The sequence below is a fragment of the Chionomys nivalis genome, chromosome 4 (assembly GCF_950005125.1).
Source record: "Chionomys nivalis chromosome 4, mChiNiv1.1, whole genome shotgun sequence".
Taxonomy (NCBI): domain Eukaryota; kingdom Metazoa; phylum Chordata; class Mammalia; order Rodentia; family Cricetidae; genus Chionomys; species Chionomys nivalis.
Genome location: NC_080089.1, coordinates 41,343,807 through 41,371,553, shown reverse-complemented (window position 1 = coordinate 41,371,553; position 27,747 = coordinate 41,343,807). Strand labels below are relative to the sequence as shown.

At 46.9% G+C, this 27,747-nt stretch overlaps 1 protein-coding gene across 1 annotated transcript in view; it reads left to right on the top strand.

Annotated features, from left to right (window-relative positions):
- The window catches only part of Grik4 (glutamate ionotropic receptor kainate type subunit 4), a 430,445-nt gene that overhangs the window by 380,118 nt on the left and 22,580 nt on the right, over window positions 1–27,747 (top strand). Inside the window, exons 14-17 of the mRNA XM_057767783.1 lie at window positions 4,579–4,692; window positions 20,135–20,244; window positions 22,928–23,101; window positions 26,357–26,522. Of these exons, the coding sequence (XP_057623766.1) occupies window positions 4,579–4,692; window positions 20,135–20,244; window positions 22,928–23,101; window positions 26,357–26,522 (564 nt within the window). The remainder of the gene's footprint in view (window positions 1–4,578; window positions 4,693–20,134; window positions 20,245–22,927; window positions 23,102–26,356; window positions 26,523–27,747) is intronic.

Here is a 27,747-nt window from a genome sequence, read left to right as displayed (position 1 = left end):
CCTACTATGAGTTTGCTTATCCTTGTTGCTGGGGGGGGGGGGGTGGCAGGGAACACTTGTTGGTTTCTGGCCGCTTAGCCTTGAAGTAATCACACAGAAACTGTATTAATTAAAACACTGCTTGTCCCATTAACTCTAGTTTCTTATTGGCTAACTCTTACATATTAATTTAACCCATTTCTAGTAATCTATGTATCATCAGTTGGCTGCAGCTTACTGGCAAGATTCCAACCTGAGTTTTTCTCTGGTGGGGCTACATGGCTTCTCTCTGACTTCACCCTTCTTTTTCCCAGCATTCAGTTAATTTTCCCTGCCTACCTCTATTTTTGCCCTATCAGGCCAAGCCAATTTTCTTTATTAATTAACCAATCCTATTCACAATCGCACATCATTTCCTCCCAGCCCAGGTCCAGATTTCCAGAGAAGTATGGGCCAGTCTGCGGGCTTTGGGCTTTGATAGCAATGTAGCCACTGCATGATCCCCGTTAACTTCCAATGAGGCAAAGGGGGGTTATGTTTTGGAAGTCACCTCCAGGCCAGCTCCTGCCTGGCCCAGCCTTGTAAATTCTACCAACATTCAGGAGATAAAAGGGGGGGCATCCCTCAGAGGCAGCATACAAAGGCCTTCAAAGAACTCTTTCAATCATAACTAAGCAAAGGAGTGGGGCCTGGCGCTCAGGGGGAATACGTTTAAACAGCCTTGTGTGTGTGTTACCTCCACCACACAGCAGACGTGTGTTCTCTTTTCTTGTCTCTGATCTCAGCCCAACTCTTGGCCTGGTCTGCTTTCCCAGCCCTAGGATGTCAAGTTCAGGCCTGAGCCCCACTGTTTCCTCCCTGACCTTCCCAGATGCAAGGTCCCTGCAGTTGCTGCCTAACCTGGGAGGCAGGTTCTGCCTTCAGCTTCCTGTCCTCATCCATTCCTCACCATTCCGAACTTTCATCACCTTTTAGGGCAGAATGGGGACATTTGAAAGAAGTCACATGATCTCGAGCAGGGTGGAAACACCTGGGACTGATGGCTGGGAAACCAGGGAGCTCCCTGACTGAGCCCTTTTCCTTCACAGTTAAGGAGCCTGTTCCTGTCAAACCAAAACGAGGAGGTTGGGGCCCAGCTGTGACAAGATCCAGACCGTCAGATCTCCCATCCACTGCTCTCTCCCATGGAGAGCATAGCCTTCTGCCCCACCATAAGGCCTCAGACCGGCTGCTATGTGCCTGTTTTCCCCTCAGCCTCCCGCCCTAGCCATTGTAGCGCTGGTGCGGTCCCAGCCCCCTTGCTTGTTAGTGTGTCTTCATGGCACATTGTCTCCTCGTCGGAAGGCTGCTTTATAGCATAATGTCTTTTTAACTAAGGTAAAAGAAAATGAACACACATCTTTTGGAATAATCTGATCCCACGTGATCATGGCTGGCACCCCGGAGTGCGCTGAAGCCAAGGTGGATAATTACTCTTCTATACCAAGTCAATTAAATATAAAAAACAGCCGCCACCAAGCCTCTTGCTGGTTTCTGTAGCTTGTGACTGCCTCTTCGGTTTCCCTGCCCCCAACCTCTTCCAGCTTGGGGAGAAAGGAAAGAGAGGGCGAGAACACGGGATCAGCTTTGCCAGCCGGAGGCAGTTTTCTATGTATGGTCCAATTTGGAGAAGTTTGTGACGCTACAGAAACGGCCTGGCTGTGCCGGGGCATGCTGTCTCCACCTCCACAGGTGGAGGGAGGAGGGATGTAGCCCATTTCCAGTTCTCTGCCCATATGGACATATGGATTGTTCTGGCATCCATGATGTCTTTGTTGGCCAACATGAATAAACTTGCAGAATGATTTCCAAATTAGCGTCCAAAGTTTGCCCCCTTTAGAGAAAAGCTGAGTGTGGACAAAGGAAATCTGGGGTGGTCACGATTTCCATCAGGCAGTCGATTTGGAGTTCTGAAAAAAAAGAAATCACCAGAGAAAGGAACAGAGGCTGAGTTTACCCCTTGCTCATTTTGCCATCTTAGTCTAAAAAGTTTAATTAGTGGTGTGTGTGTGCACGCACATGTATGTATGTGGTGTATTCATGAGTATGCAGCTGCATGTGATAGTGTGTGCACATGTGCAGGGCCAAAAGAGGACACTGTCATCTTCTTGTATCATTCTCCCCTTATTGCCTTGAGGAAGGCTCTCTCTCTCTCTCTCTCTCTCTCTCTCTCTCTCTCTCTCTCTCTCTCTCTCTGAAAGAGAAGCTAGCTGTTTGGGTGCAGTGAGCTCCTGGAATCCATATGTCTCCACCCCTAGCAATGTTACGGTCATAAGAATGCCTGGCTCCCTATGTGGGTCCTATGGATTTAAACCAATGTCCTCATGCTTGCACAGAACAGCAAACACTCTTACGACTGAGTCACTTGTCCTGCTCCAGTCAATCTTCCTGTGTGTGTGTGTGTGTGTGTGTGTAGAAGTCAACTTTAAGTATTATTTCTTGTGAACTATTCACCTTTAATAAATAGCCCTTTTATTAATCATAATTCCAAACTGGTGTGAGATTGTTTTGTGACTTACATCTAAAAGTTTGGAACTTACCAGTTAGGCTAAGCTGTCCGGGTAGTGAGCCCCAGACACATGCCCGGGCATGGCTACAGGTGCACTGGGATCCCAAGCGTGCACCACCAGCACCGGATTTTTAAGCATGGGTACAGGGTACATTCAGATCCCCACACTTGCACAGAAGCACTTTGTGGGCTGAGCGTCTCCCCAGTGCCCTGTCTTCACGCTTACTTCAGTTCCTTCACTCTGATTGTCTGAACTCTTGCCCCTCCCCTGCCTGGCTCTCAGGCAGGTCTGTGCTCCTGTTCTACAGTACACCATGCCCTCAGGCATAGCCTTGCACCTGCAGGCCTTTGAGGCTGCCTTCCTGGCTTTGCATTCAGCTCACAAGCTGAATCCAAACCCTTGCCAGTGTCACTGAGGGGCTGAAAGGCCCAAGAAAAAGCCTTTAAAGAGTCCCCCAAATGAAGATGCCGACAATCTTCTAATCAAACCCCACTCTGTCACCCAAGGGCTGATTCACTGGGCATCAGTCATCAACACTCTCACAGAAACATGGAATGAGCCACTCACATCTCCCCTTCTTCATTAAGATCCCCTTTCATCTGCACCCCAGTTTCTCTGAAGGGTGGCTCTACTTGATTAGGGTCTAAGTTTACTAACCTGGGCTGGGGCATGAATTGAGAATGGAAGGCTGGCACGAAACTGTTGAAGGTGAAACTTGATGATAGATTTACCCTTCCTAAGCACGAGTCCCATCAGCATCTGTGTGAGGTACGATCCTCATTGCTGCAACCAAGCCCCCCGCCCCCCAAGCAGCAACCTGCAGGAGCAGAGGTTCATTTAGGCTCATGGTTCGGAGGAAACAATCCATCATGGAGAGGAAAGCATGGTAGAAGGCGCCTCTGCCCATGGCTGCACGATTGTTGCAGTGTGACTTTCCCTCGCATCTCTGTTATCCAGAAGGTGAGAGAGAGACTGTCCCCAGGCTACCAAACTCTAACCTCAAAATTCCACCATTCTGGCCTTGCCTTCGATCTAGTCCCCCAAAGGTTCCAAAATGTTCTTTAACCTCCCTAAACCACCAGAGACTATATGTTCAAACATGGGAGCCCGTGTTCTCATATCCAAAGCGTAACAACATCCTACTTTCTTGCAATAGTATGGCAGTCGTTGAGTGTGTGTGCACACACATGCATGCTCTGTGTGCCCACACCCACTCAGAACAGATGGACTTGTGAACACTCACTTTTCTTCCTGCTTGTGAGGAAATATATGAAATATAAATATATTGCCTGGGTGTTGACCATAGCTCTTAACTATTCACTCTTAAATATGAAAATATAGATTATTATCTCTTGCTATAAATACAGAATCTTATGTAAGACCACAGAGAATTTGATCCTGGGGTCTAGAAAAAGACTCAGGAGTTCACATTTTAATTGTTCCACTGAATGCTTCAGGTACTACAGGGAGATATAAGTGACCCCACACGCTATATTTTGAGCATTATGTTAGAGAATTGCTGTGAAGAACAGAACACTCTCTTCCCTGTATGTTCTTGCTTTGTGGATGAGGCTGTGGAATTCTAGGCAAGCGCTGTGGCTAAGCTTGATCAGTTCTTTAGTTAGGCAGAGTGTGGGCTAGAACTGAGTCCTGTCTCTGGGCTTTTCCCCAGGTACTGGACTGTAGACAATAGGAAAGGGCTTCTTTTCAACAGGATGGATTTCAGTTAGATCCAAGGAAGAATTTCTGACAGAGAGGAACACTGAGAAAGCTTGCCCAGAAGGTCTCCTCTCCTGGAATGTTTAGAAATTGTTTCTGAGCAGCCTGATGGTGGTCCTTCTTGTTTGTAAATTACCTTTGTAGTCTGAGGGGTCTAACAGTAATTAGATTGAGTCACGGCTTCAATCTGGGTCCTTCTGAGAGTGATGGTTTAGGTCTGGACTGAGCCAAGAAGCCTGACCGGAATAACATCTCCTCAGCAGGCACAGCCTGTGGCCGCTGGTCCCCTGTGTCCTACCTCCTCTGATAATCTGTCTCTGTGTCCTTTCAGAAAGCTGATTTGGCTGTGGCAGGCCTTACCATCACAGCTGAACGTGAGAAAGTGATTGATTTCTCGAAGCCATTCATGACGCTGGGAATTAGTATTCTTTACAGAGTTCATATGGTAAGAGACTTATTTTATAAGCATTTATGCCATTAAAGTTATTTGCATGCAAACACCGAGTTATATGGTAATAATGAATGACTCACAGAAATATTTGGATTTCGAGACTTAAATGCAAATGCACTGGGCTATTTTTTCCCCCGTCAGCTGCAGGATCTTACAAACAAGAGAAACGGGAAATTCACACTTGGGAGCTTTCCAGCAAAGATGGCTTCTGTCTCTAAATAGGGATGGCTGAGAGGGCCACTTGAGACACAGGATGTCAGTGACTGGCCTCAGTCACACTCTTCCAGGATGCAGGGACCAAACCTTAGATGCTCAGGGCTTCTCTGCCTCCAGGGTTCGCTTATTCCCTCTGGGCATCATGAGAATGTGGGACTGCAGGCTTCGTCCTCTCTTGCTTTTCGGTGCTGTTTCTTGGTTCTTGTTTTTTAGAGATCTATTCCTGCCAACACTACTGGCCACCAACATTCCTTGTTTGTTTGCTTTTATTTTTTAAAGGATTTTTTTTCTGGCTATGATAGCATCAAAATGAATACATAGGAACACAGCAGTAGTCATCCAGAGATGGACATGCCATCTGAATGTCTTGCCTGGTGGAAAGAGCAGGAGTCACTCTGGTTGTGTGTCATCAATCAAACGGATCATCACTCTGGGGCCAGCCAATAATGGAAACTTCCTTGCTTCCATTATTAGGCCGGAAGATTCTTCCTCTCCTCCTTCATCGAAACTACCTCCAGGTGTACAGTTGTCATAGGCTTCCCCTATATTCTAGTCCCTTTTGATGGCCATAATTTAACTGTCACACATGCTCCAGGATGTAACCTGACATCACGCGGCACGGTGACAATGGCTCTCATTTATTGAGCACCTCTGTGTCCCAGACACTACCAGATGACTGTGAGGTGGCTTCTAGTTCGGGAGTGAATTAGGTCCCTATAAAATACATGCTGAAGTCCTAAGTCCCAGGATCTGAACATGCAGGCTTTCTTGGAAACAGAGTCCTTTCCAATGCTATGAAGAGCTAAGATAAAGTCTAGCAGGAGAGACAACCAGAGGCCGCCCACACACCCTCCAAGTTTGGCTCTCTGCAGAGGAGACCCCGTGTGTTTTTGCAACTCCAGACAGGCTTACAGAGACACTGTCTTTGAAAAAAACAAAAACAAAAAACAAAAAACAACAGTTTGCAAGTGGGCATATCCACCCTATATGTAAATCTGAATGCCCCTGGGAATCAAGGAGGGCCTGCCTTTGGAGCTGTGGCCGGGTTCCTACAGGACAGAAATTACTGTGTTGTGGAGCCCATCCAGAAGGCTTGACTTATCAGAGTTGCACAGTTTTCTGCTGGGCTACATGGTTGGGAAAGATGGCTAGAGATCTAGAAGAGATTAGAATCAAAATGTTAAGCTCTACAGACAGACACAGGGCAGTGAGGAATTTGTTACAGTTGGTGACACTCTGACCCCATGTCCTTTCTTGTCCTGTTGTGATGAAAGTTTTCATTTACTGAGAGTCTCTATATTCCAGACACTTGTGGTTTAGCTGTGTGGTGTGCTCTAGTTTGCTATTGAATTGTGTCCTCTTCAAAGTACATGTTGAAGTCCTAATTCCGGAGACCCATGTACATGACCTCATTGGGAAATAGAGTTTTGCCAGTGTTATAAAGAGGTAAGAGAAAGTCATGCTGGATTCAGATAGGTCCTTGTCCAATGACTAGCCAGCATCCTTGCAAAAAGAGGGGGGTTTGACTGGATGAAGTAGTGCATGTTTTAATTCCAGCAGTGGGAGAGAGGCAGAGACCTCTGTGAGTTCAAGCTTGGTCCTCTCTACCTAGCAAACTCCAGGCCAGTCAAACTTGCATAGTAAGATCTTGTCTCAAAAACAATTTATTTAAAGGGAGCAGGCGATTTGGACTCAGATGCACAGGGGAAAAAACCATGTGGAATCAAGCACAGAAACTGCAGGCATCTCCATGCCAACAGGCATCAGTCAGTCATCTCCAGCAACCACACAAGTTAGGAGACACACGAACCCTCTCCTGGGAGTCTCTGAGAGAGCAGACTCTGCTGTTGCATCAATGGGCCTTCCATCCTCAAAATAACTGGGAGATGACACAATATGCTGGTTGTAGACTCTGTCTCGGCCATCCTAGAAAACTAACACGATTGTGCTGTGCTAATTTTAGGAATGAGGACATGAGTATGATCAGTTTTAAAAGTAGGTCAAGGGCGCATGATAATAGCTCACACATGCTAATCACGTGTTAAAAAGCCAAAGAGCAAGATCTGATTTCAGCCTTTGTATAACCAGCCTGTGTGGGTTTTGGTGACTTGTCCTGTAGACTGCACTCTCTCTTTCTCATTGGGTCCTCTGGATTGATCTCTAAGGGAAAACAGATGGGTACTACCATCTCATCATACTGAGTAGGAGACCAAACTCACACATGAAGCTATCTCAGGGAAAGGCATTTCAGGTTGGGGTTCTTGACTTCCAGCAAGTCCCATGTCTCCTCCAGATTCCTCTCTCCTTTCTCTCTAGAGCCCCAAAAGGGCTTCCCAAAGGAACGGAGACATACAGCTTTTTTCCATACTACCTGCTCTGGCAAGCTATAGAAACATAGTCAGGCTGTGGCCCTGATTTCCCAATCAATGCTAAGGAAACTAGAACCCTGGTGGTGACCTGCTGACCTATAGGCAGCCCTATGACTAGAAGCACACAACCCCAGGTGTTTGCACCCTCTGGTACTCACAGCTGAGCTGCCCAGCGTGGGGAACTGCAGTATTGAGCAGTAACTCTGTCCAGCATTGCACCCTAGTCATCAGCCCTGTGGGCTTCCTAAATGAGACTGTCAACCAAATATTTATTATACCTACCTCAGAAACCTATGGCCGTGTTTGTCCCATGAATTACTTCCTGAGACATTAAGTTTCATGTGCCAACTTGCAAGGCTACAGCTTCTCCATATATGTGGTTCACCATCAGTCCAGGTGTTTCTGGAAAGGTATTTTGGAGCTGTGGTGACATGTAATTAATTGACTAGAGTTCTCTGGCACTCCGACCTTTGCCTTTGAATCCATCCAGCCTCGCCCTGTGTGTCTATGTCCAAATTCTCCATTTTATAAGGATGCTCATCATTGGGACAGGCCTCATGTGAATCCAGTACAATTTTACCTTAATTCTCCATAGCATTGACAAGGTCTCTATTTTTCAAATAAGGTTGCACAATTTTACATACAAGTCATGGAAGCATGGGAGTTAGGACTTCAACATGTTTTGAGGGGGACATGGGTCAACAGCAAGAATGCAAGTGGAACTCTCTTAATTAGTTTAATGCTACAAGAGCAAGGAGGGGCTTACTAAAGAAGGGATTCTGCTCCAGACCAGAGCAGAGATCTGCCTAAAATTCTAGCCTGTTGATATTTGGACTTACAAACTTCTACAGTTACATAGTTAAATACAAGCGTCTCTCCCTCTCTCTCTCTGTATATATATATATATATATATATATGTATGTATGTATATATAATATTGTGTATGTATGTATATATAATATTGTATTATGTGTATGTATGTATATATAATATTGTGTATGTATGTATATATAATATATATAATATGTGTATACATATATATAATAGATAGGCAGTTAAACGAATAGGTAGATTGATAGAACAATCCATAGATAGATAAATGATAGTAGATAGATGATAGATAATAGGTAGATAAATAAATACATTCATATATATATATGCATATATGTGTGTGTATGTGTGTGTGTGTGTGTAGATAGATAGACAGATAGATAGGAAGGAGCCGAGAGTTCTATATCTGGACCAGCAGGCAGCAGAAAGAGAGTGAGACACTGGACCTGGCTTGAGCATTTGAAACTCCAAAGCTCACCCCTAGTGACACATTTCCCCCAATAAGACCACACCTACTCCAACAAGGTCACACCTACTCCAACAAGACCACACCCACTCCAACAAGGCCACAACTCCTAATGCCTGTCAAGTAGTGCCACTCCCTAATGGCCAAGCATTCAAATATATGAGCCCATGGGGGCCATTCCTATTCAAACCACCACTTAGATATACAGAAAATTGATAGATGATAGGTAGACAGACAGACAGACAGACAGACAAATAGTTAGATGATTGATAGATGATATTATATGGTACAATATGGTTATAGAAATTTATAAATATGGATATACCTGTATCTGTAGTGAGGAGCTGCGGGCAGGCCTGCTTTTCGTCCCGCACGGCCCCTGCATGGCTAGCTTTACACCCAAAATAACAACACACAAATTGTATTCATTTAAACACTGCTCATTTAAACACTGCTTGCCCCATTAGTTTCAGCCTCATACTGGCTAACTCTCACATCTTAATTAACCCATTTCTATTAATCTGTGTAGCACCACGAGATGGTGGCTTACCTGAAGGCTCTTAACCTGCGTCCATCTTGGTGAAGAGAGCTATAGCGTCCGCCTCACTGCCTTCTTCCTCCAAGCATTCTGTTCTGTTTTTCCCGCCTACTTAAGTTCTGACCTATCAGGCCAAGCAGTTTTCTTTATTAATTAACCAAATGAAACAACAGATAGATAGAAGACCCACCTACATCGTGTATCTTCCATTATTACTGTTTCCCTGGAGAAGCCTGACTGACCAATACAGTCTCCCCTGCTAGGCCAGAATCTCTCCTCTCTCCAGCCCCATGGGGAGGGACCAGTGTGCCACCCAGCTGCTCAGAACTAATTTATATTGGTGCTGAACTCAGTGAAAAATGAGTTCTGGCATGAACAACTTACACTGAGCAGACCTGACAGTTTATGCATTTATTCAACAAATATTTACCAAGCGCATTCTGTGTGTGAGGCGCTATGCTTAGAAAGTCCCAGAAACTCGATGGGTGAGAGAACATTCCTGAATTGGCTGAAGCAGAGGAGACCTGGTAAGCGTGTGTGTGCAGTGAGAACAGCTGTATGAGGGCTGTGCAGACAGAGTCTGTTCCCAGAACCCCATATAAACCTGCACAGGAAAGCCTTGTCTTCACAATGAAAGTACCAATGGAGCGAGATTAAAGATAAATAATTGGTGTTTACTGATTTGTGAATTTTCTCTGATTGATGGTTATCTTTGAACAAAAATATGACTAGTCTGTTCTCATTTATAATCTATAAGGACCTAAAATCTCTTCTTTCTCATGTTTATAAGGTCACCTGACTAATGAGTAATTGTTACCAAAAGGTGAGCATCTGGCAGCAATCAAATCTGCGTGTGTGAAAGTAGATGTAATTAACTCAGCACAAAGGCCTAATCAAGAATTGTGTTTATTCATTTGTTTATTTTTAATACAAAAGCATTAAATTTGTATGTATCATGGGCTATCATGTAATGCCTCATTACATGTATCCATTGTATAGTGTAATCCCAGTTAAGCACAATTGCAGAAGCCTCCAGAGAGTGGGCAAAATGGCTCAGTGAGTACCGTGCTTGGAGAGTAAGCCTTAGGGCCTGAGTTCGGATCCCCCCAAACCCATGTAAGAACCAGGTGCAGTGGTGTCATCTCTGGGGCTTTGAATAAGAATGCTCCCCATAGGCTCGTATATTTGAATGCTTAGTCACCAGGAAGTGGGACTGTTTGAGAAAGATTAGGTGGTGTGTCCTTGTTGGAAGAGGTGTGTCACTGGGCTTCGAGTGTCTCTTCACAGCAATAGAACAGTGGCTGGACAGCATCTTAATCCCAGCGCCCTGGAGGTGAAACAGGTAGACTGTGGGTACATTACCTAGCTGGTCTAGTTGACACAACGAGCTCCAGGGCCAATGAGAGACTCTAGCCCCAAAGCAAAGTGCAGTGTGATTAAAGCAGGCACCCAACAGCAACATCTGGCCTCCATGTATACACACACACACACACTACACATTATACACACACATTACACGCACATTGCACATACATATCCACACATACATACTACACACACATACACACATTACATATACATATTCACACACACTATGCACACATACACATTACACATACATATTCATAGATAGTACGCACACACATTACACCACATGCTACACATGCACACTGCACACACATTACACATATACACACAGTCTACAGAATAATAAGTTGAAAATAGCATGTTTCTGAAGCTTAAAGATTATCAGAAACGATTTGTGAATTTCCAATACTTTTCCAATTGTTTTGAATATAGGTTATTAAATATCGATTATGGGATATTTACCTTATTCCTAATAACACAGCATAATCTGTTTCTGTTCAGCTATCTCTAAGAGCAGAATAAGAGGATGTCCTGCTAATTGACAACCCAGCCAAGGAGTCTGGCTTTGGCAAGTTTACTATTGGCACACTGAAGCCCTTGAAACTCTTCATTCCTAGCACCCAAGTCACCATTGGCTCCGAAGTGTCAGGGGCCTCTCCAACACCTTGATGAAAACCTCTGTCTACGTCCCCTCCCCACATCTCTGCATTATTCTTTAGATAATGCCACTCTCGCCCTGGACCCCCCTTATCTCCAGCCCATATATCTCACATGGCTGTCCTCCTTCACCTGGACAGATAATAGGCGATCCAAACAGTATCACAAACTGTCCAGGACAAGAAAGGACTGCCTCTCACTAGAATGAACTTCAGTTGGGTTTCAGGAAGAACTTCCTGGCAGAGAAGAATACTGAGGAAGCCTACCCAGAGGGTCTGATCCTCTGGGATATTTGGAGACTGTATTGAAATAGTCTGATTCAGCAAACTGGTTCCTCTTCCTCTGTCCCATCTCAGATAATAGCGCCTCCATTCAGTGACTTGAGATGACCCTCTCTGCTTGCCCCTAAACAGTTCTCAAACTCCAGTAATCTCCATCTCTTCTGCTTCTCTCTAACCTCAGCTGCTGTCACTACCGTGGCTTAGCTTCTTCTCAGAGGGTGGGAAAGTGTCTCTTATTCTCTTACTGCCCCCAGCCAAGGACCGTGATCAGCATCGGCATTCCCTAAGAAGTGATGCTGAAAATCGTGCACTCAAGCCTGGTTGCCTGCAGCTCATGCTGAAGCTGACAGTTAATAGCTGCATGCACACACACACCTCAGTGTCTTCCTCTGTAGAAATGAGTTGTTGCGCAGATTAAATGAGAACACATGTGCAGCGCTCTTAGAGACCTGCCTGCAGCTCATGCAAATGCAGGGGAATGCCCCTCACTGCATTCCAGCCCTCATTCTAGAGCCAGAGAGTTGCTTGCTTGATTGCTTTACTAATTTAATCATATCTACTTCCTAGCATGGTTGACTGTTACAATAGTCTCCTCACCTCCTTATCTAGGCTCACACTTGTCCCGGCCTCCACCACCGAACCAAACCATCACTGCTCTCCTAGATCCAGCACGAATGTCAGACGGTCTCCCCTACCCTCCTTCTCTCCTTCTCTCGGCTGCCATCATCTATTGTATACTTCCATGTTGCCTTCAGGTATTCTTTCCCGTCTCTTAATCAGACTCCAGGACGGAGCACGTTAAAGAAAAGCTTCTGTGCTTGCCAGACTAGAATTTTAGGATATGACTTTTGATTTCTAAAATGTGATTGTTCTAAACACATAGTATTACTTGATAGTCATAAAAAGAAAAATGGAGAGGAGAGAGGGAAGAATGAAGGCCATATCCCTGTGGTCAGTGAGCGCCATCTTCTCAGGAGAACAACACTGAGCCCCGGACACCCCAGTCTGTGCTAGGGAGGTTCAGTATGCCAGGCAAAAGAATGCATAACCTACTAGACTTATTTTTATTTCTGTTTTTTTTTTCTAAATCCCAGTTGGCCTTAAGAATAGAAACCAAGTAAAGGCAGTTATATTTCATGCAGCCCAGATACATCAACCACCCAGGCAGAGCTGTACCTGCCATCTGAATTTATTGTTCTCTCCCCCAGTGTCCACACACCCAACACAGCATCTATGTTAGCTACTTTCCTCCTCCTGTGACTGAGTCCCTGGCAAAGCAACTAAGGATGGAGACAGGCTTCTTCTGGATTATGGTTTGTCCATAACAGCAGGGAGGGCCTGCCCACAGAAATGCGAGGTCACTCGTCACATTGCACCACAGGCAGGAAGCAGAGAGACGGACTGGTAGCCTTCCTTTTGTTTTGGCTTTCATGAAGTCTAAGACTCCAGCCCATGAGCTAGTGCTGCCCACATTCAGGGTAGAGCTTTCCCTCAGCAAAACTTTTTTGGAAAGGTCTTCACCAGCATCTGCAGAGGTGTGTTTCCTAGGGGGATTCCAAATCCAGCCCAGTTGCTGATGGAGAGTCACAATCACTGTCGCCATCACCACAGCTACCTAGGAAAGTGTCAGGACCCTTGCCCAGGACCGGATGTGATGCAAAGCCACGAACGCATGGCTGGGCTGTTAGAATCTGAGGTGGCCCTGATGCTTCGAAGATGGCAGTCAAGCGATAGGATCTGGATGGAGTTAAAGGCTTGTGAATCCCCTGGCAAATTAGCTCATTTCTTTTTAATGAGAAGTTCAATGTTTAGTCTAGCAGTCTAACTCCAAGGGGATTGTGTTTTCAAGAGTTTTAAGGTATTCCTGTGCACTGTGAGTTCCCAACTATGTGTGAATAGAGGAGAGAAGAAAAGCCTGGGGAAGAAAACCATATTTGACAGAGTATATCTTGTGGCTCTCTCTCTGTTTTCCTCCTGCTGCACGGATTTGCCTCATGATGCTTTTGCTTAGACTAATATTAAAGTAAGTGTGTATTCCTTGAGCACTCCGTATCTGGTGTAGCTAGGTATTATTGGAATGTGCCAGAACCCAACCTGGGATTCAACATTTGGTCCATTTAACCCCCAAATGGGTAAATCTCATTTAAGTAATTTCATGTTGGCTTCTTCGGGGAGCTTGGATTGATGTCGAAGATGTAGCATGTTGACGCACAGCTCTTGGTTTATGAGACACTTCGGCGCAGGCTCTGGTGGAGTGCAGCAGTGCCAGGGAATAGGTGGGGCAATGCTTACTGTATGGAGCAGGAGGTGAAAGCCTGGAAGTCTGGACGTGAGTGCTGCAGCAGGCACTGAAGCCAGGTTTCCTGTCTCCAGGCTCCAAATGCTTCCAATTACTTGTGTCATGCTATAGTATGGGTATTCCTCCCACTGTCAAGGAAATGCACTAATTAGAGGATTGTTTAAAGTCTTTTTCTATCTGTGAAATCCACAGTGACACAGAAGGTCTCCAGCCAGCCCTAGTGCCTGAGATGCCCTAGAACATGTGACTATTCCCTCTCTCCTGCTGGCTCCCGCCTTACATGAACAAATAGGAAAGTTCCATGGTCTGTTCTTTTTCCTTCTTTTGCTCTCAGAGTATTTTCTTCCAAGAAAAGTTATATATATATATATATATATATATATGTGTGTGTGTGTGTGTGTGTGTGTGTGTGTGTGTGTGTGTGTAATCAGATGGTGATTTGAATGGGAATGCTTATATGTTTAAATGCATGGGTCCTCAGATAGTAGAACTGTTTGGGAAGGATTAGTGGCTGTGGTCTTGTTGGAGGCGATGTGTCGCTAGAGGTGAACCTTTAGGTTTCAAAAGCCCACAACAGATATAGTCTCTCTCTCTCTCTCTCTCTCTCTCTCTCTCTCTCTCTCTCTCTCTCTCTCTCGCTTTCTCTGTGCCTCTACCACTTATGCATCAGGATATAAAGCTCCTGGCTGCTGTCCCAGCCCCATGGCTTACCAAATGCCACCATGCTCCTCACCAACATGAACTTTGAAGCTATATTCAAGTCCCCAGCTAAATGCTTTCTTTAAAAAAAAAAAAAGAGTTCCCTTGGTTGTGGTGTCTCTTCACAGCAATAGAACAGTAACTAAGACAGACAGCGAGAGAGAAATGAATGCCAACAACAAGCTAATGCCTGGCATTTGCTGGGTGTGTTATCTATTTTTTTTAGGATGGTCCATTTCATCTCAGAAAGGCTGTCCAGGAACATGGAAGAGAGTGCTAAGCCAGTTAGTGAGTCACTTGTAGCTTAATATTCTGTTCTCCAGAGGTCAAAAAATGAACCATGTCCAAGTCTTTATAGATAAGTAACTTGAGAGCATGGCCCATCAATAGAAACATGGAGCCCTGGAGAGATAGCCATCTAGGCACTGGGTAGATATTGAGTGCCGCCCCCTCCAGCAGCTCAGGTGGCATATCAGCACTGTTTTACTAATGGTCGCACTCATCCTTCATGTGGATCATGGTGTTTTGTTTTTATGGGAGAAAAATAAGACACCTAGAGATGGTGAGTGGCTTGCCTAGGACTGACCACTCAGTGAGTCAAGGTTAATGCTAGGATGGGAACCTGGGTGTCCCCAAGGCAGTGAAGTCTCCAAACAACAACATAAGAATAGATATGCTAGCGTGTGGGATGCACCAACAACCAACGTTCAAGGTGTTTTGTGTGGAATGGAGGTGCTGCTTGCTTTCTGACTTTTTCCTCCTGGGCTCACTAGCTAAACTAAACTAGCAAGACACAGATCAAAGATGTGAGCTTTTGCGATCACGTAACTTCTTCTGCCTCTCCCAGGCTGAGTAATTTTTCCCCCTTCTCAACCCTAGAGGATGTTTTACTGATCACTGACCGTTCCTGGCAGTTGACTGTCTAACAAGAAACGGCTCTGTAAGCTGGCATTTAGTTCCGTAGACACTCAAAAGTACAGAGACGTGACAACCCTTTGTTGGTGACATGTTGGAAGGACGTGACACAGGGAAGGAAGAGAGAGTTGTCACTGGTGTGATGTGCATGGAGATGGTGGCGGAGCGTACTGCCTTCAACAGCTCCAAGATCAGCTGCCACGTGTCGTCTTCGTTCTTCAGGACACTCCTTTGGGAAAGCTGAGGTGGAACAGAGTTCTCGGGATTTCCCAGGCATAATGACACATGGCTGGAATCCCAGCACTCAAGAGGCAGAAACAAGAAGGTCTTAAGTTTGAAGTCAGCCTAAGCAACACAGTGAGTTCAAGTCCAGCTTTGGCTGCTTGTCTCAGTTAGCAACTACAACAACAAACAGAACCCCTGGTTTCTAAAATGCCTCCTTTCAGGATGAATGCAGAGGGCTGCCCTAGCTGCTTCCCTGGAGAGCCCTTCTGATTCTTGTGCTATAATCCTAAGGAACTTGAAGAATTAGGAAAAGTAGCTGAGGTTCTTCTCTCTCAAATATCTTCATCCTGTGTCATTATGGACCAGAAAGTAGTATTTCTACTCTACTAGGGGAAGGGGAAGGTATCAGTGTAAAAGGAAGTCCCCTCTTCCATTCATTCCTTTCTGCCATTAGATAGAGAGAAGTGTATGTGGACACACACACACACACACACACACACTCCTTACCATATCTTCAGCCCTCAAGACAACCCCACAAAGACAAATTTATTGTTACCTCCAAGTTCTAAGTAGTAAGCAGAAACCCAGAGGTTAAGCAGCTTGCCCAGCATTGTTGAGCATGTAACTAGCTAGAACACCAGTGTAAACCCCGGCGCTCTGGCTCCAGAGTCAGCACTTTCGTTTACCTCCCATCCTGCATTACCAGGCTCTGATGTCCCCTGCATTTGGCTCCAGACTTGGGGAAAACATAGAACTCTTAGTAAATTAACAGATGTTGAAAAATAAATGGCTCAGTGGTTAAGAGCACTTCCTGCTCTTCCAAAAATCCTGAGTTCAATTCCCAGCAACCACATGGTGGCTTGCAACCATCTGTACTGAGATCTGGTGTCATCATGAGGAAGCGAGCTGGTCAGTTGTCCTCATCAACTAACCATGAAACCCAATATGGACAAGTTCAACAGAACTGCCATATACAGGCTACCCATGCATGCTTCAACATTGCCAGGGCATACATTTCAAAATTCAGAAAATTGACCTATTTCACATGGGAAGATCTGTTGTCATGATGCAATTCAAACAACTTCCACAAACCAGGACTGTGGGATAGTTGGTGACCAATCTTTTAGGGCTTTCTCATCACCAAAGAGCAACAAGCATGCAAAATTAGTTTGAAGCATGGGCCAAAAGCCAAAACATCTACTTCTCATCTTCAGTTCCATCAGTAGGACTTGACCTGTCCTTGACCTCTGAGACATAGATCTATGTCTATGTCTATATATAGAGAGATAGATACATAAAGCACCACTTACCTACATTCAGAATGGATGCATTCACCAAAAGAAACCAGCCTCACTTGCAGTCAGCAGTTATATTGATTGTATAAATCAATACAAATGCCTATAAAACAACAGTCACAATAAATGATGATGGTAATAGATAAATAACATTTATGAGTATTTTAAATGGGTAGTAAGGTCGAGTAAATTGGGATTCTCTTGGCATTGGGTAGAAAGCCTGGGATTAATTAGGGAGTTTATAGGAGCAAGTTGCAAAAATTAAAGAGTCGAGCAAGACTTGGTGCAGCTGCCTGAGAATGGAGTGCTACGGCATGCCCATGGCACAGCTCGATGAGTGAGTACCAGGGAAATTGAAGCCATCACCGATGATTTGAGTGAGGCTCTTAGCTTCCCTGGGTCTCAGCTCTTCCATCTGTCAGCGTGGAAAATGGGGTCCTGAAATCAAGAGAACACAGCGAGGTATCGAGTGTTTCCGGAAGAAGAGTTGTCACCATCACACATCCTTTGGGTTTAGGAAAAGCTAATCGTCAGAAGAAAATGCCTATGGTGTGTGACCACAATTTGTTCCAAGTCCCAGGAGCTAGGGTGTTCCTTGGGAAGGAAGCAATCTCACACATGCGCACAAGGAAAGCAGTTGGCATTTGGAGTCTTGCAAGGAACATCCTTCTTTTGCTGCCATTTCAGCGGTGTGGCTCGGTCTAAACCCAGACCCAGATCTCAAACGACGGCCCAGGCCTTGCTGTTCTGGTTGGTGTCCGTCAATCACTTGGTGGAATCAGATATTGCCTTGCCAGTGTGACTGAGAGCTTTCTGGTGAGGCCATGTTTACGTCTTGTTTCTTGTTTGTGTGATATCCTACACCTTATAACCCAAGTCTCTGGCAGTGTTTCTCATGGCCCTGCATCATTTCTTATCGCCCCTAACCAAATATGGCAGCTCTAAATAGTTCTGCCGCCTACCTCGGGATCACTCCTTGTGATAGAATCAGGTATAGATTTCTAACGCGGAGCATCTGGCAGGGTTTCAGAAAGCAACAATAAAAGATTTTTTCCCCCTCACCTGGCTGTCTCTCTGTTGAAAGACACAGAGCGACACCATCCTGACATGTCCCATAGAATTCACATACGTTTATCCAGAGGCAGTCTGGAATCAAGAGGGACCCGAGTGTGGACCGAGCTAGTGATTGCTGCAGTAGAAGCATAGGCAGGCTGGTCCCCTTTGAGTCCTTCATCATCCGTGTGACATCTTCACGCTATGTCTGCCACTGGCTGCTCGTGTGGGGAATGAGACAGTCACTGGAATGAGCAAGCAGGGACCCAGACTCCCCTGCCCCGGAATCCTTGTTTCTTGTAAGAGGATTTATGTCATGATGGGACCAAACACTCTCACATGCTCTGCTCTTTATCCTGTCTTCCTCCTGTTGCTCCCTTCCCTCGGTCACTGGCTCATTTCCCCAATCAGCCTGATCAAGTGTGTATATCAGCATTTGTGTGCTGGTAGGTGGTGAACCATTGCCATCCCCTCTGTATCCCCTCTGAGACGTAGTTCCCCAGGGGAAAGGGAAATTCTTCCCTGGGGAATTGAGGCTGTCCCTCCTGGTTCTCTGGAAGGGAATGGGAAGCCACCCAGAAAAGCTGGCGTCATTAGGGAATAGGTCTATGCAGGCCCCGTGGAATCTCTCGCTGCCACACAGAAGGCTGTGGGGGACAGACGCTGTTACTGGGAGCTGCTCAGGTCCTGTGACTAGTGCCCACTGAGACTGGCTGAGTCAGTATTGGCATAGGTGGTATTCATTTGTTTTCCTGGGACCCCCAAGTAAATATGGCACACCTGGAGGCTGGATGCAGCTAGTCGCTGGCATTCTGACTGATACAGTCTTAAGTGTGAAGCCAGGACTTTTCATCGAACGGCTGAAGGTAATGCCGACTTCTAGTTCCATCCACAGACTTGGTTGCCGAGATCATAAAATCACAGCATCTCTATTGTGAATGGCCTTTAGACAGTGGCTTTGTAGTCAATAGAAGAAGCAAAGCTGACCTGGGAACGGGGTTGGAGAGAGGGCACTTTATCGGCAGCTGCCGCCACTGCTCAGCTCCCCAGCTGTCAGATCATCTAGAGCAGTGGTTCTCGGCCTTCCTAACGCTGCGACCCTTTAATACAGTTCCCTATGTGGCAGTGACCCCAGTGTAAAGTTATTTTCATTGCTACTTCTTAACTGTAATTTTGCTGCTGTCGTGAATTGTAATGTAAATATCTGTGTTTTCTGGTGGTCTCAAGTGACCCCTGTGAAAGAGGGTCAGTACGCAGAAGGGTCGTGACCCATAGGTTAAGAACCACTGATCTAGGCCGTTCATTTTCTTTAGAAAGCTAGGAAGGTAGATGTGTATGTGAAATCTGTTCGCCCTTTGATACTGTCAGCTAGTGGAAAATGAGAGCCTATAGGGCCATGAAGTGAGCCTGTGGCTTCATGTGGTTCATGGGCCTGTGGGGAGTGGGTTTGATCTGGCCCAGCTCCAGCTGAGGAGCTGGAAGAGTCAGGGACTTGCCCAGGGCACAGAGCTGAAAATGCAGCAGACACCGTGACACTGTCTTTCACGTTCTGTTCTGCTTTCTTGTGAGACATGATGGGAACTTGGCATCTAGTTCCCTTCCTGGCTCCAATCTCTGGAGTAGTATACGTGGTATAAGGGGACTACGGGACGATGACTTTGAGTCAGAGGACGCGTCCCCAAGTCTTCCATTTACCACCGTGTGACTTTGGGTGCATCTTCTGGGCTTTGAGTTCTTCACTCATTAAATGAACCCGCAGGACTGTGTCAAAATTTGCACTTGAGTTCCCACTGTCCGTGAGAACACTGTGCAGAGCAGAAAGCCAAGGGAGCCTGCTGCATTAACAGTTTCGGGAGAAAAGATACAGACGTTAAAGTGACGTGCTGAGGTCAGGCCCTGGCGCAGCAACAGCTCCTCAGCTCATCCGTATCATCGCAAAAATACAAGGCAGTGGGGCACAGCCATTAAGGGCTGGCAGGTTTGTTCAGTACGAAGTCCCCCTCATCCCAGGAAGAGACACGCCCACATCCCTTTTTAGTTTCATCTGTGAGATCCGGTGTTCAAGGATAGTCCCTGCTCCACCTTCATCCCTGGTGTCCTTTAGAATCACCCGGAGTCCGAAGAAACAAGAGTGTCGGGCCAGACCAGTGCTCATGCCCTGCCCTGGCCAGTGCCATTTTGACTGACTGTGTATAGTGAATCTTGCTTCTGTTTCCATTTCCAGGGACGCAGACCAGGCTACTTCTCCTTTCTGGACCCCTTCTCTCCAGGAGTCTGGCTCTTCATGCTTCTGGCTTATCTGGCTGTCAGCTGTGTCCTCTTCCTGGTGGCTCGGTACTCTTCCCTTCCCTTCCCTGTCCTCACACCGCCACCTCGTGTCCACTCTGGGAACTGCATGGGGCGGGGGTGGGAGGAGGAGAGGATGATTTAGAAGACTTTGGTGCCAAACAGAGCCCAGAGAGGGACTGGGGGCCTGAAATGCTCTCTGCCCAGCTGTCAACCTCACACTACCAATCCATCTGTCCATGCGTTTGTCCCCTACCATGCACAGTGCAGACAGGTTTGCTCGTCTGGATTTGCGTCTGTATTCTGGCCTCCTGCATCCTCCCCGCCAACCCCCGAGTTTGGGTAGGAGCCTTAGGAAAGAGAGGAGAGCGAGGGGGTGACAGGAAGATGACTCTAATTAAGCACAGTGCATTTGGCTACCCTGGAATCTATCCTTGCCAGGATCTGCCATAAAGTGCTGAAAGACAAGAAATGGAGCGGGCAAATCCAGACAGAGGGAGCGAGGAAAGGGGGGACCAGAGGCCACAGTGACACAGGCCAGGGAGAATGTTGCCTCTGCAGAGGCTGGCTCTGCTTCTGAAAACACAGCTGACTCGTTGAACAAGAACCACAGAGGGTAGCAGGCATCCAGAGGGAGCATTTGTGTGCAGTATTGGGTTGGGAGAGATGGTCAGGATCGGGGCTAGGGAGAGAATTCGCTTTCCCCTGTCCCCAGAAGCCAGGCCACTGTTTCTGGCCATGTGGAACTCTAGGGTGTCCCTAGGCTGTAAATTCCCAAGAATATACATAGAGGGGGCTGTTTTCCCTGAACTACGGTAGCTTGGGCTTCATGACAGTCTTCCTCCCATCCACTCAAGTCCCTACCACCTGCTCAACCCTCTGTTCACCATAGACTCTTGTGCAGGGATGGAGAACAGCTCAGACTAGAAACCTGATGGAGACCTTCTTGCGAGCAACTTCTCTTTGTCTTCTTTGGCCCTCACTCTGTTTCTATGAGGCAGACTCCCCGAGGCTGTGTTCCTTTTATGCATTGGGGAACCCATGCTCTTTCTGCTTAGGAGAGGTAATGAAAATGTACTGAGGCTCATGGGTCCCCAGTGTGCCTCTTCTCATCGTGATCAAAGGCAAAACCAAGAAACTCACCCAGGACCCACAAGATCCATCCCAACAGTAGCGAATGGCCTTCGCAAGAACCTAGTAGTCTTCAAAGACACCGAGTTTGCTACTTGTCTGCCACCCACCCCGCTTGGCCCCATAGGCATTGCCACTGTCAAGTATCTGTTGTCAGCGACAGCTGGCGAGGCGCGGGAGCTCGCATACTGTCTGACACTTCCGCTCTCCACTTCGCAGTGCTGTCTGCTGCGGTGTTTAGGAAGCTGCTGTGAGATCCAGGCTCCACTGCTCTGAGCTTCTCTTTGGCCCCCTGTGGCTGAGCCTGTGTGTGTGTGTGTGTGTGTGTGTGGACAGTTGGTTCTCATAGAGTCTGCACAACTTCCAAGTCTCCTCAAAGGCTCTGAAAAGGGTCCTAGGGCTTTGTTGATGTATAAACACACAAGCCTGACTTACCTAAAGCTGCACCCTCCTCTATGGTCACCACACCCATCCACTGTCCCAAATCTGGCATTAGCAAAAACAATAACACAAGCAAATGTGTTAGTCTATCATGGTAAGAGGCTGAGGCAGAAAGACTGTCATGCATTTGAAGCTAACCTGAGCTAGATAAATGAGTTCAAGGCCAGCCTGGGCTAGAGTGAGAACCTATCTCAAAGAATGAAAATAGAAAAGGCATTACAGGGCTAATCATAAGACTGCATATTTGTGTGCTATACAAACATGGGCTATTGTGCTCTAAGACAGTGGTTCGCAAATGATTCCTGGGAGCTGTCAGACACACGGGAGCATTGAGAGCTCTAAAGCCCCAAGGCCTGTTCATTCAGACCAGTTGGACTTTTTTCTCTCATATGCTGTCTTCTGGGTGAGATTTTGGAACAGAAAAAGAAGGAAACTCCAGGCAGCCATTCCCAAGCCAGCTCATGATCAAAGGTACCTTGCAGCAGGAGGAGCTGATATTTGAATCTTTTGGTCCTTGTGCCTCTGCATCTCTAAGCCTGGGAGCTAGAAGCAGGGATGAGAAGCAGGAGTTCATGGCTGTCACTGGATGCTGAGCTGGTGCCATCCATATCACTCAGGACCTTACAGGGTCTAAGCCCTCATACAATTCACAGGCTTATTGGACAGGTCCCTTTTTAACAAGCCTTCCTGGCATTTCTGATGTAGCGTAAGATCTGAGAACTATAGAACTAGGGTAAGGAGTTTTTAAATCATGGCCCTATGGGACCCTGGAATCTTTCCCTGGTCTCCTCAGGGATTCATCAGGGAAGAGCGAGGACCCTTCCCGGGTGCCCACCCCTGATGCTCCCAGCTTGCCGTCTGTCAAAGGCACCACTTTTAGTCATTTTGAGTACTGGAGTTGAGCGTCTGAGGTTACGTAGGGGAGAATAGTATTTATTTGAATGATTACGTAAAAAGAGTTGGAGAAGCACCATCTTTGTTCAATCCTACTCCCCCACCCCTCGCCCTATGGGAGAAAGAAATGCAGGAATCCAAGAAAAAAGCAAAGGGAAGTCACTGACCCCACCACACGGGTACAGCCAGGAATATGAGCTGGGCCCCTCTCCATCACCGCGTGTCTACGTTCCTCACCTCTGGAATGTGGTCTTCTCTCCTGCAGGTTAACTCCCTACGAGTGGTACAGTCCGCACCCTTGCGCGCAGGGCCGGTGTAACCTTCTGGTCAACCAGTACTCCTTAGGCAATAGCCTCTGGTTTCCAGTCGGAGGCTTCATGCAGCAAGGCTCTACCATCGCCCCTCGCGCCTTGTCCACCCGCTGCGTCAGTGGCGTCTGGTAAGGTCCGGCGGCAGACCCAGGGCTAGGGGATGGGACCAAGTAGAGACGAGATGTGTTCCAAACAGGCCAGCCCTTTCTGATGGCAAGGAGAGCAACCAGGAAAATCTGCCTTGCCAGACAGACCCTAGCAAGGAGCCAGGTGGTGGGCAATGTGGTGTAGGAGGTGGGGTAAGAGGGCATGAAGACCCAGTATGATTTACTTTCTCCTAGCACCTAGCCTTGCCTCTGGGGTCTCTCTCTGGGGTCTGCGTACAGAGAGGAGCCAAGACTAAAAGGGAAACAGCTTTGACTGTACACAGAAAAAAAAAAAAAAAACCCGACCTCTTGACCTGAAAAATGACTGAGATTGAGTAGCTGGGCCAAGAGGAAGCATATGCAGATTTATGCAAATAGGACCCTGCAGTAAAGTTCCTGAAGGAGATGGCCCCTTCTTGATTCTCTGCTCCCAGCTTTCTCAGTCTCTTTTCTCCTGCTCGTGGTTCTGCACGGGTGGCCTGTCTGTCTCAAGAGATATGGGAATGGGCAAACCCTTAGACTCTCAGAGGGGCAAACGATTCAACATTAGGAGAGCTCTTTGAAAACTTGCAGCATCTGTGTCTAAACCAGTCCATCTGTATTAGATTCTTGTGGGGAATGAAGAGAGCTTGCAGCCTAAAGAGGCAAGTTGGCAAGACATAAGTATTGGGTCCTCTCTTAGCAATCTCTAATAGGTTTGACCGCTGCAGCTTCTGGAATCTCCTGCTTTTGCTTTCTCCTTGGTCTCTTTAAGGAAAAGGAGATGAGGTATTTCCATCGCTGATTACCAATGCCTAGGTCACACAACTGGTCTAGACACAGGTACCAGAGTTGCCTCTAGAGTTGGGGTGACAGTGACACCCCTGTCTATCTAGAGTTTTCATTGTCCCTAATTAATGCTAAATATGGCTGATTTAAACCACTTGGGCAAGATGCTAGCCTGTTTCCAGGTATTGCATAGAAGTCACTGATTCGCTCTACATGCAGAACTAGACGTTGTGCCCTCAAGAGGAGGAGATTGTCTCAGTAGAGGCATCACAGAACTCCCTTGAAATCTCAAGAACCTAGGCAGAAACCCTGGAAGGTGAATACCCCAGGGTGTTAATTTCATTTCCGTGGTTTTTTCCTTCCAAAGGATGTTCTTTGCCACTGGTGTATCTGGGCCATTGTTCTTTGCCATTAGTTCCCCTAGAGCACCCAAGAAAAGCCTTCCTCCAGAGAGTTTTAGAAGCCCACATCCTACAGGGTGTTGCTCTAAATAGCAAGCCCCAGATGACTGAGTCACCGTGTCCCATAGCATGCTAGGAAAGGAAGTCGGCGATTGAGAGGGACCACTGTGAAAGACCCTCACTAGCCCATTGTCCACAATTATCAGCATGTCTCTCTGCCTCTTAAGTTCTTCGATATCAAAATCAAGGTTTAGTTAGTCCCCCAGGAGAGTGGGAGACCAGAAGATATGACCACCATGATCTGGTTTGGCCTCCCAGCCTGAGCAAGCAACAGGACATGTCCCATTGCTCAGAAGAGTGCCGGCTTTACAACTAATTGCAATGCCCTTCGATACAAGGGCTCAGCCCCAAGAACTCCTTGAGATAGGTCAGCCTGCACTGGGTCATTTGAGCTGACTGACTCTTTGCCCTTATGACCATGGCCCTAAATAGCCACATGCCAGCCAGGAAAGAGCAGGCGCCAGTGTGGCTATGAGCCTGAGAGAAACTCCAGACAGCTCTAGGGCCATGTCTACATTCAGGGTACATTAACCCTGCTTCTCATCAGGCTGCTGCCGAACTCGGGCTTGCGTCTAGTGATGGTCGCAGGAAACAGCCTCCAACTGTGGAAAGAGCTGAAGGAGGGTGCAGAGAGCGTGTCCTGAACCGCGAGGAAACCTGTCACTTAGGGGTCACCTCTTGAGAAAGCAGCAGGGAGGTGACCAGATGATTTTTATCCCCTAACCAGCTGCAGGCCTCTCTACATCTCTCTAATGCTCATATTCGTCTAGTTCTTTCTAGACTGCTGATCACAAATGACATAGTACCTCATTTGCTGTCACCAGTCCCCAGACAGAGCAGGTGTTGTTATCCATTTATTAGCTAAAGAAGCCCAGAAAAGACCAGGACTTTCCTTGCTATCTCATTGGTGGTCTGTGATTAGAATAACAACAACCGCACAAACAAATGAACAGCCCACCGCCCCGGTGGTCAAGCATATAAGAACCCATTGAGTTGGTGGATGGTCCTATTGTATGTCTCTAGGAAGGCATCCAAGCTAGAGTTCTTGGTAACCTTACAAAAGGGACAATGGGATTTCTTGGTTTCAAAAATCCACCTGGCAGCTACCAGCTGCTGAGTCCCATGACAAACACTATGCATTAGCGCAGCACTGTCTGCATACTGGGTAAAGCCTTGTGAATTCAGACGCCACGGCTTCGGAATTGGTGATTCTCCAGCCCAATCTGATCCATGCTGAGATCTCTGACTGAGTCCCAGACACACACGGCAGTACTGCTGTAGATCTAGGCTAATGAACAGATGGGAAAATCTTGCTTAACCTACCAGAGTGAACACACTGCTGTTTGGCGTCTACGCTGCCTGCATTGCAGAATTATTCAAATTTCAAATGAATTCGAGCGAGTCAATAGAACACGCATTAAAGCCTGAAGCAGCTTGCCCATTGTCGGGCTATTTCCAGTTTCAACTTTCAGCAGTCCAAAGATGCTTTTCACAAGTTTGTCTTCGTTAAAGACTTTCTGCGGTTACGGTCATAGAACTGGCTCTGTACGACCGTGTCCGTATTTATCAAACTCCTTCCCAGAGCCTCTCTTTGCTTTCTTGCAGCAGTTCGAGAGTGGGTTTGCCTCCTTGGGTTGTAGGGATTAGCAGAGGCAGTGGATGTCACTCATGTTAGGTACTCTGCACACGGCAATGTGCACAAAGCCCACACCTCATTCACCAGTTCATCTCCTGTAGTCCTCAGACCCTGGTGTGCGTGGACCATGCATCTTTTGAAACAAGGGGGGGGAACCCCACAACCAATTCATCTACCAGTCAATGCCCACAAACTCGGTTCATGTCTCTTGACATCATACGTCCTGCCTCACTTCCCTCCCTACACAGAGCTGAGATCTCTTTCAAAGAAAGACACTTGCTTTCTCCAGGGTCATAGCCCGATGGGGCTCGGGGGCACAAGCCTCCTGGGAGTGCCCTGGCCATGATACCTTCCTGGTCTCTTCCTGCATAGGTGGGCGTTCACCCTCATCATCATCTCCTCGTACACGGCCAACCTGGCCGCCTTCCTGACTGTGCAGCGTATGGAAGTGCCCATCGAGTCAGTGGACGACCTGGCTGACCAGACCACCATCGAGTATGGCACGATTCACGGAGGCTCCAGCATGACTTTCTTCCAAGTAAACACCATGCGCTGCTCACCCACGTGGAGGGTGGGGGTGGTGGAGGGCAGAAGGCAGTAGAGAAACTTCTGCGCTCAAGATCGAAATGTCTCTGTTCATCTCATCCTCTCTTTTGGATCTGAGAGGTCTTCGTGGGGCTCTGTTTTCTCCTGTTCCACCAAATTTCCCCAGAATGAGGTCCCAGGGGGACTGAGTATGACTATCAACCTAACCCAAATGGTCGTGCTGAGCAGCTGTTAGTGCTTAAGATGATGTTAGAACTAATGTGATGGAACCTTCTAAATTTATAATAGTTTCATGTTTGTTTTATGTGCATTATAGGCTGTGAATCAAACGTGTAGCCTTATTTACATTACTGCATAGGATGGTGCTGTTATGACCATTTAAATTTTAAAAAGTGACTTGGGTTTTATAGTTAGTACTCAGACAAAGCAGGATTAAAATAATATGGGGCCTGTGTGGCTCCCTGGGTAAACTGCTGGCTCTGCCAAGCATGAAAACCTGGATTTGGATCTTTGCGGCCCATGTAAAAAGCTGGGTGTGGTCATGCTCATCTGTAACCCAGTGCTGAGGCTGGGGTAGAGGCAGAGACAAACAGTAGCCAGAGTTTATACTCCAGGAGCATAGCCCATCAGGGAGCCCCAGACCTATCGGAGAGATTCCTGCCTCCAAAGCACAAGGTGGAGGGTAGAAAGGAAGACACCTCAAATCCACCTGTACACTCACATATATACACAGGCACATGCTCACACTAACGAAAATAATGTGCACATGACCAACACCTAAGGGACACTAAATGAAGATGACCTGAAGCCATTTCTCCTAGGCTGACGGGTTCCCGGTGCAGACACTCTTGGGTTCTTTAGGACATTGCCTCGTGAGACTCAGGAGAAGGCTCTGCCACAGACTAGTGTTCACTGACAGCCAAGCTGATTTATCACCAAGGCTGACAGAAGCAGGCCACACAGAATAGCAGCTTTCATATGCTCTGAGAGCTCCAGGGAAGCAGATTTCCCCTGGGGCTCATGGCTGTCTAACCAACCCAATGCCCAAGAAGCTCATTTTCACACGAGATAAGCCCAAGACCTTTGGTCTGCTTCCAGTCAGCATTTCGGTGCCTGTTGGCATGGGGACAGGGGAAGGTGTTGTACAAATAGAGTTTGGATGGACCCCCAGCTTTCTGTCATGTTATTATTTGTAAAGCAGAAGCCAACCTTGGGTT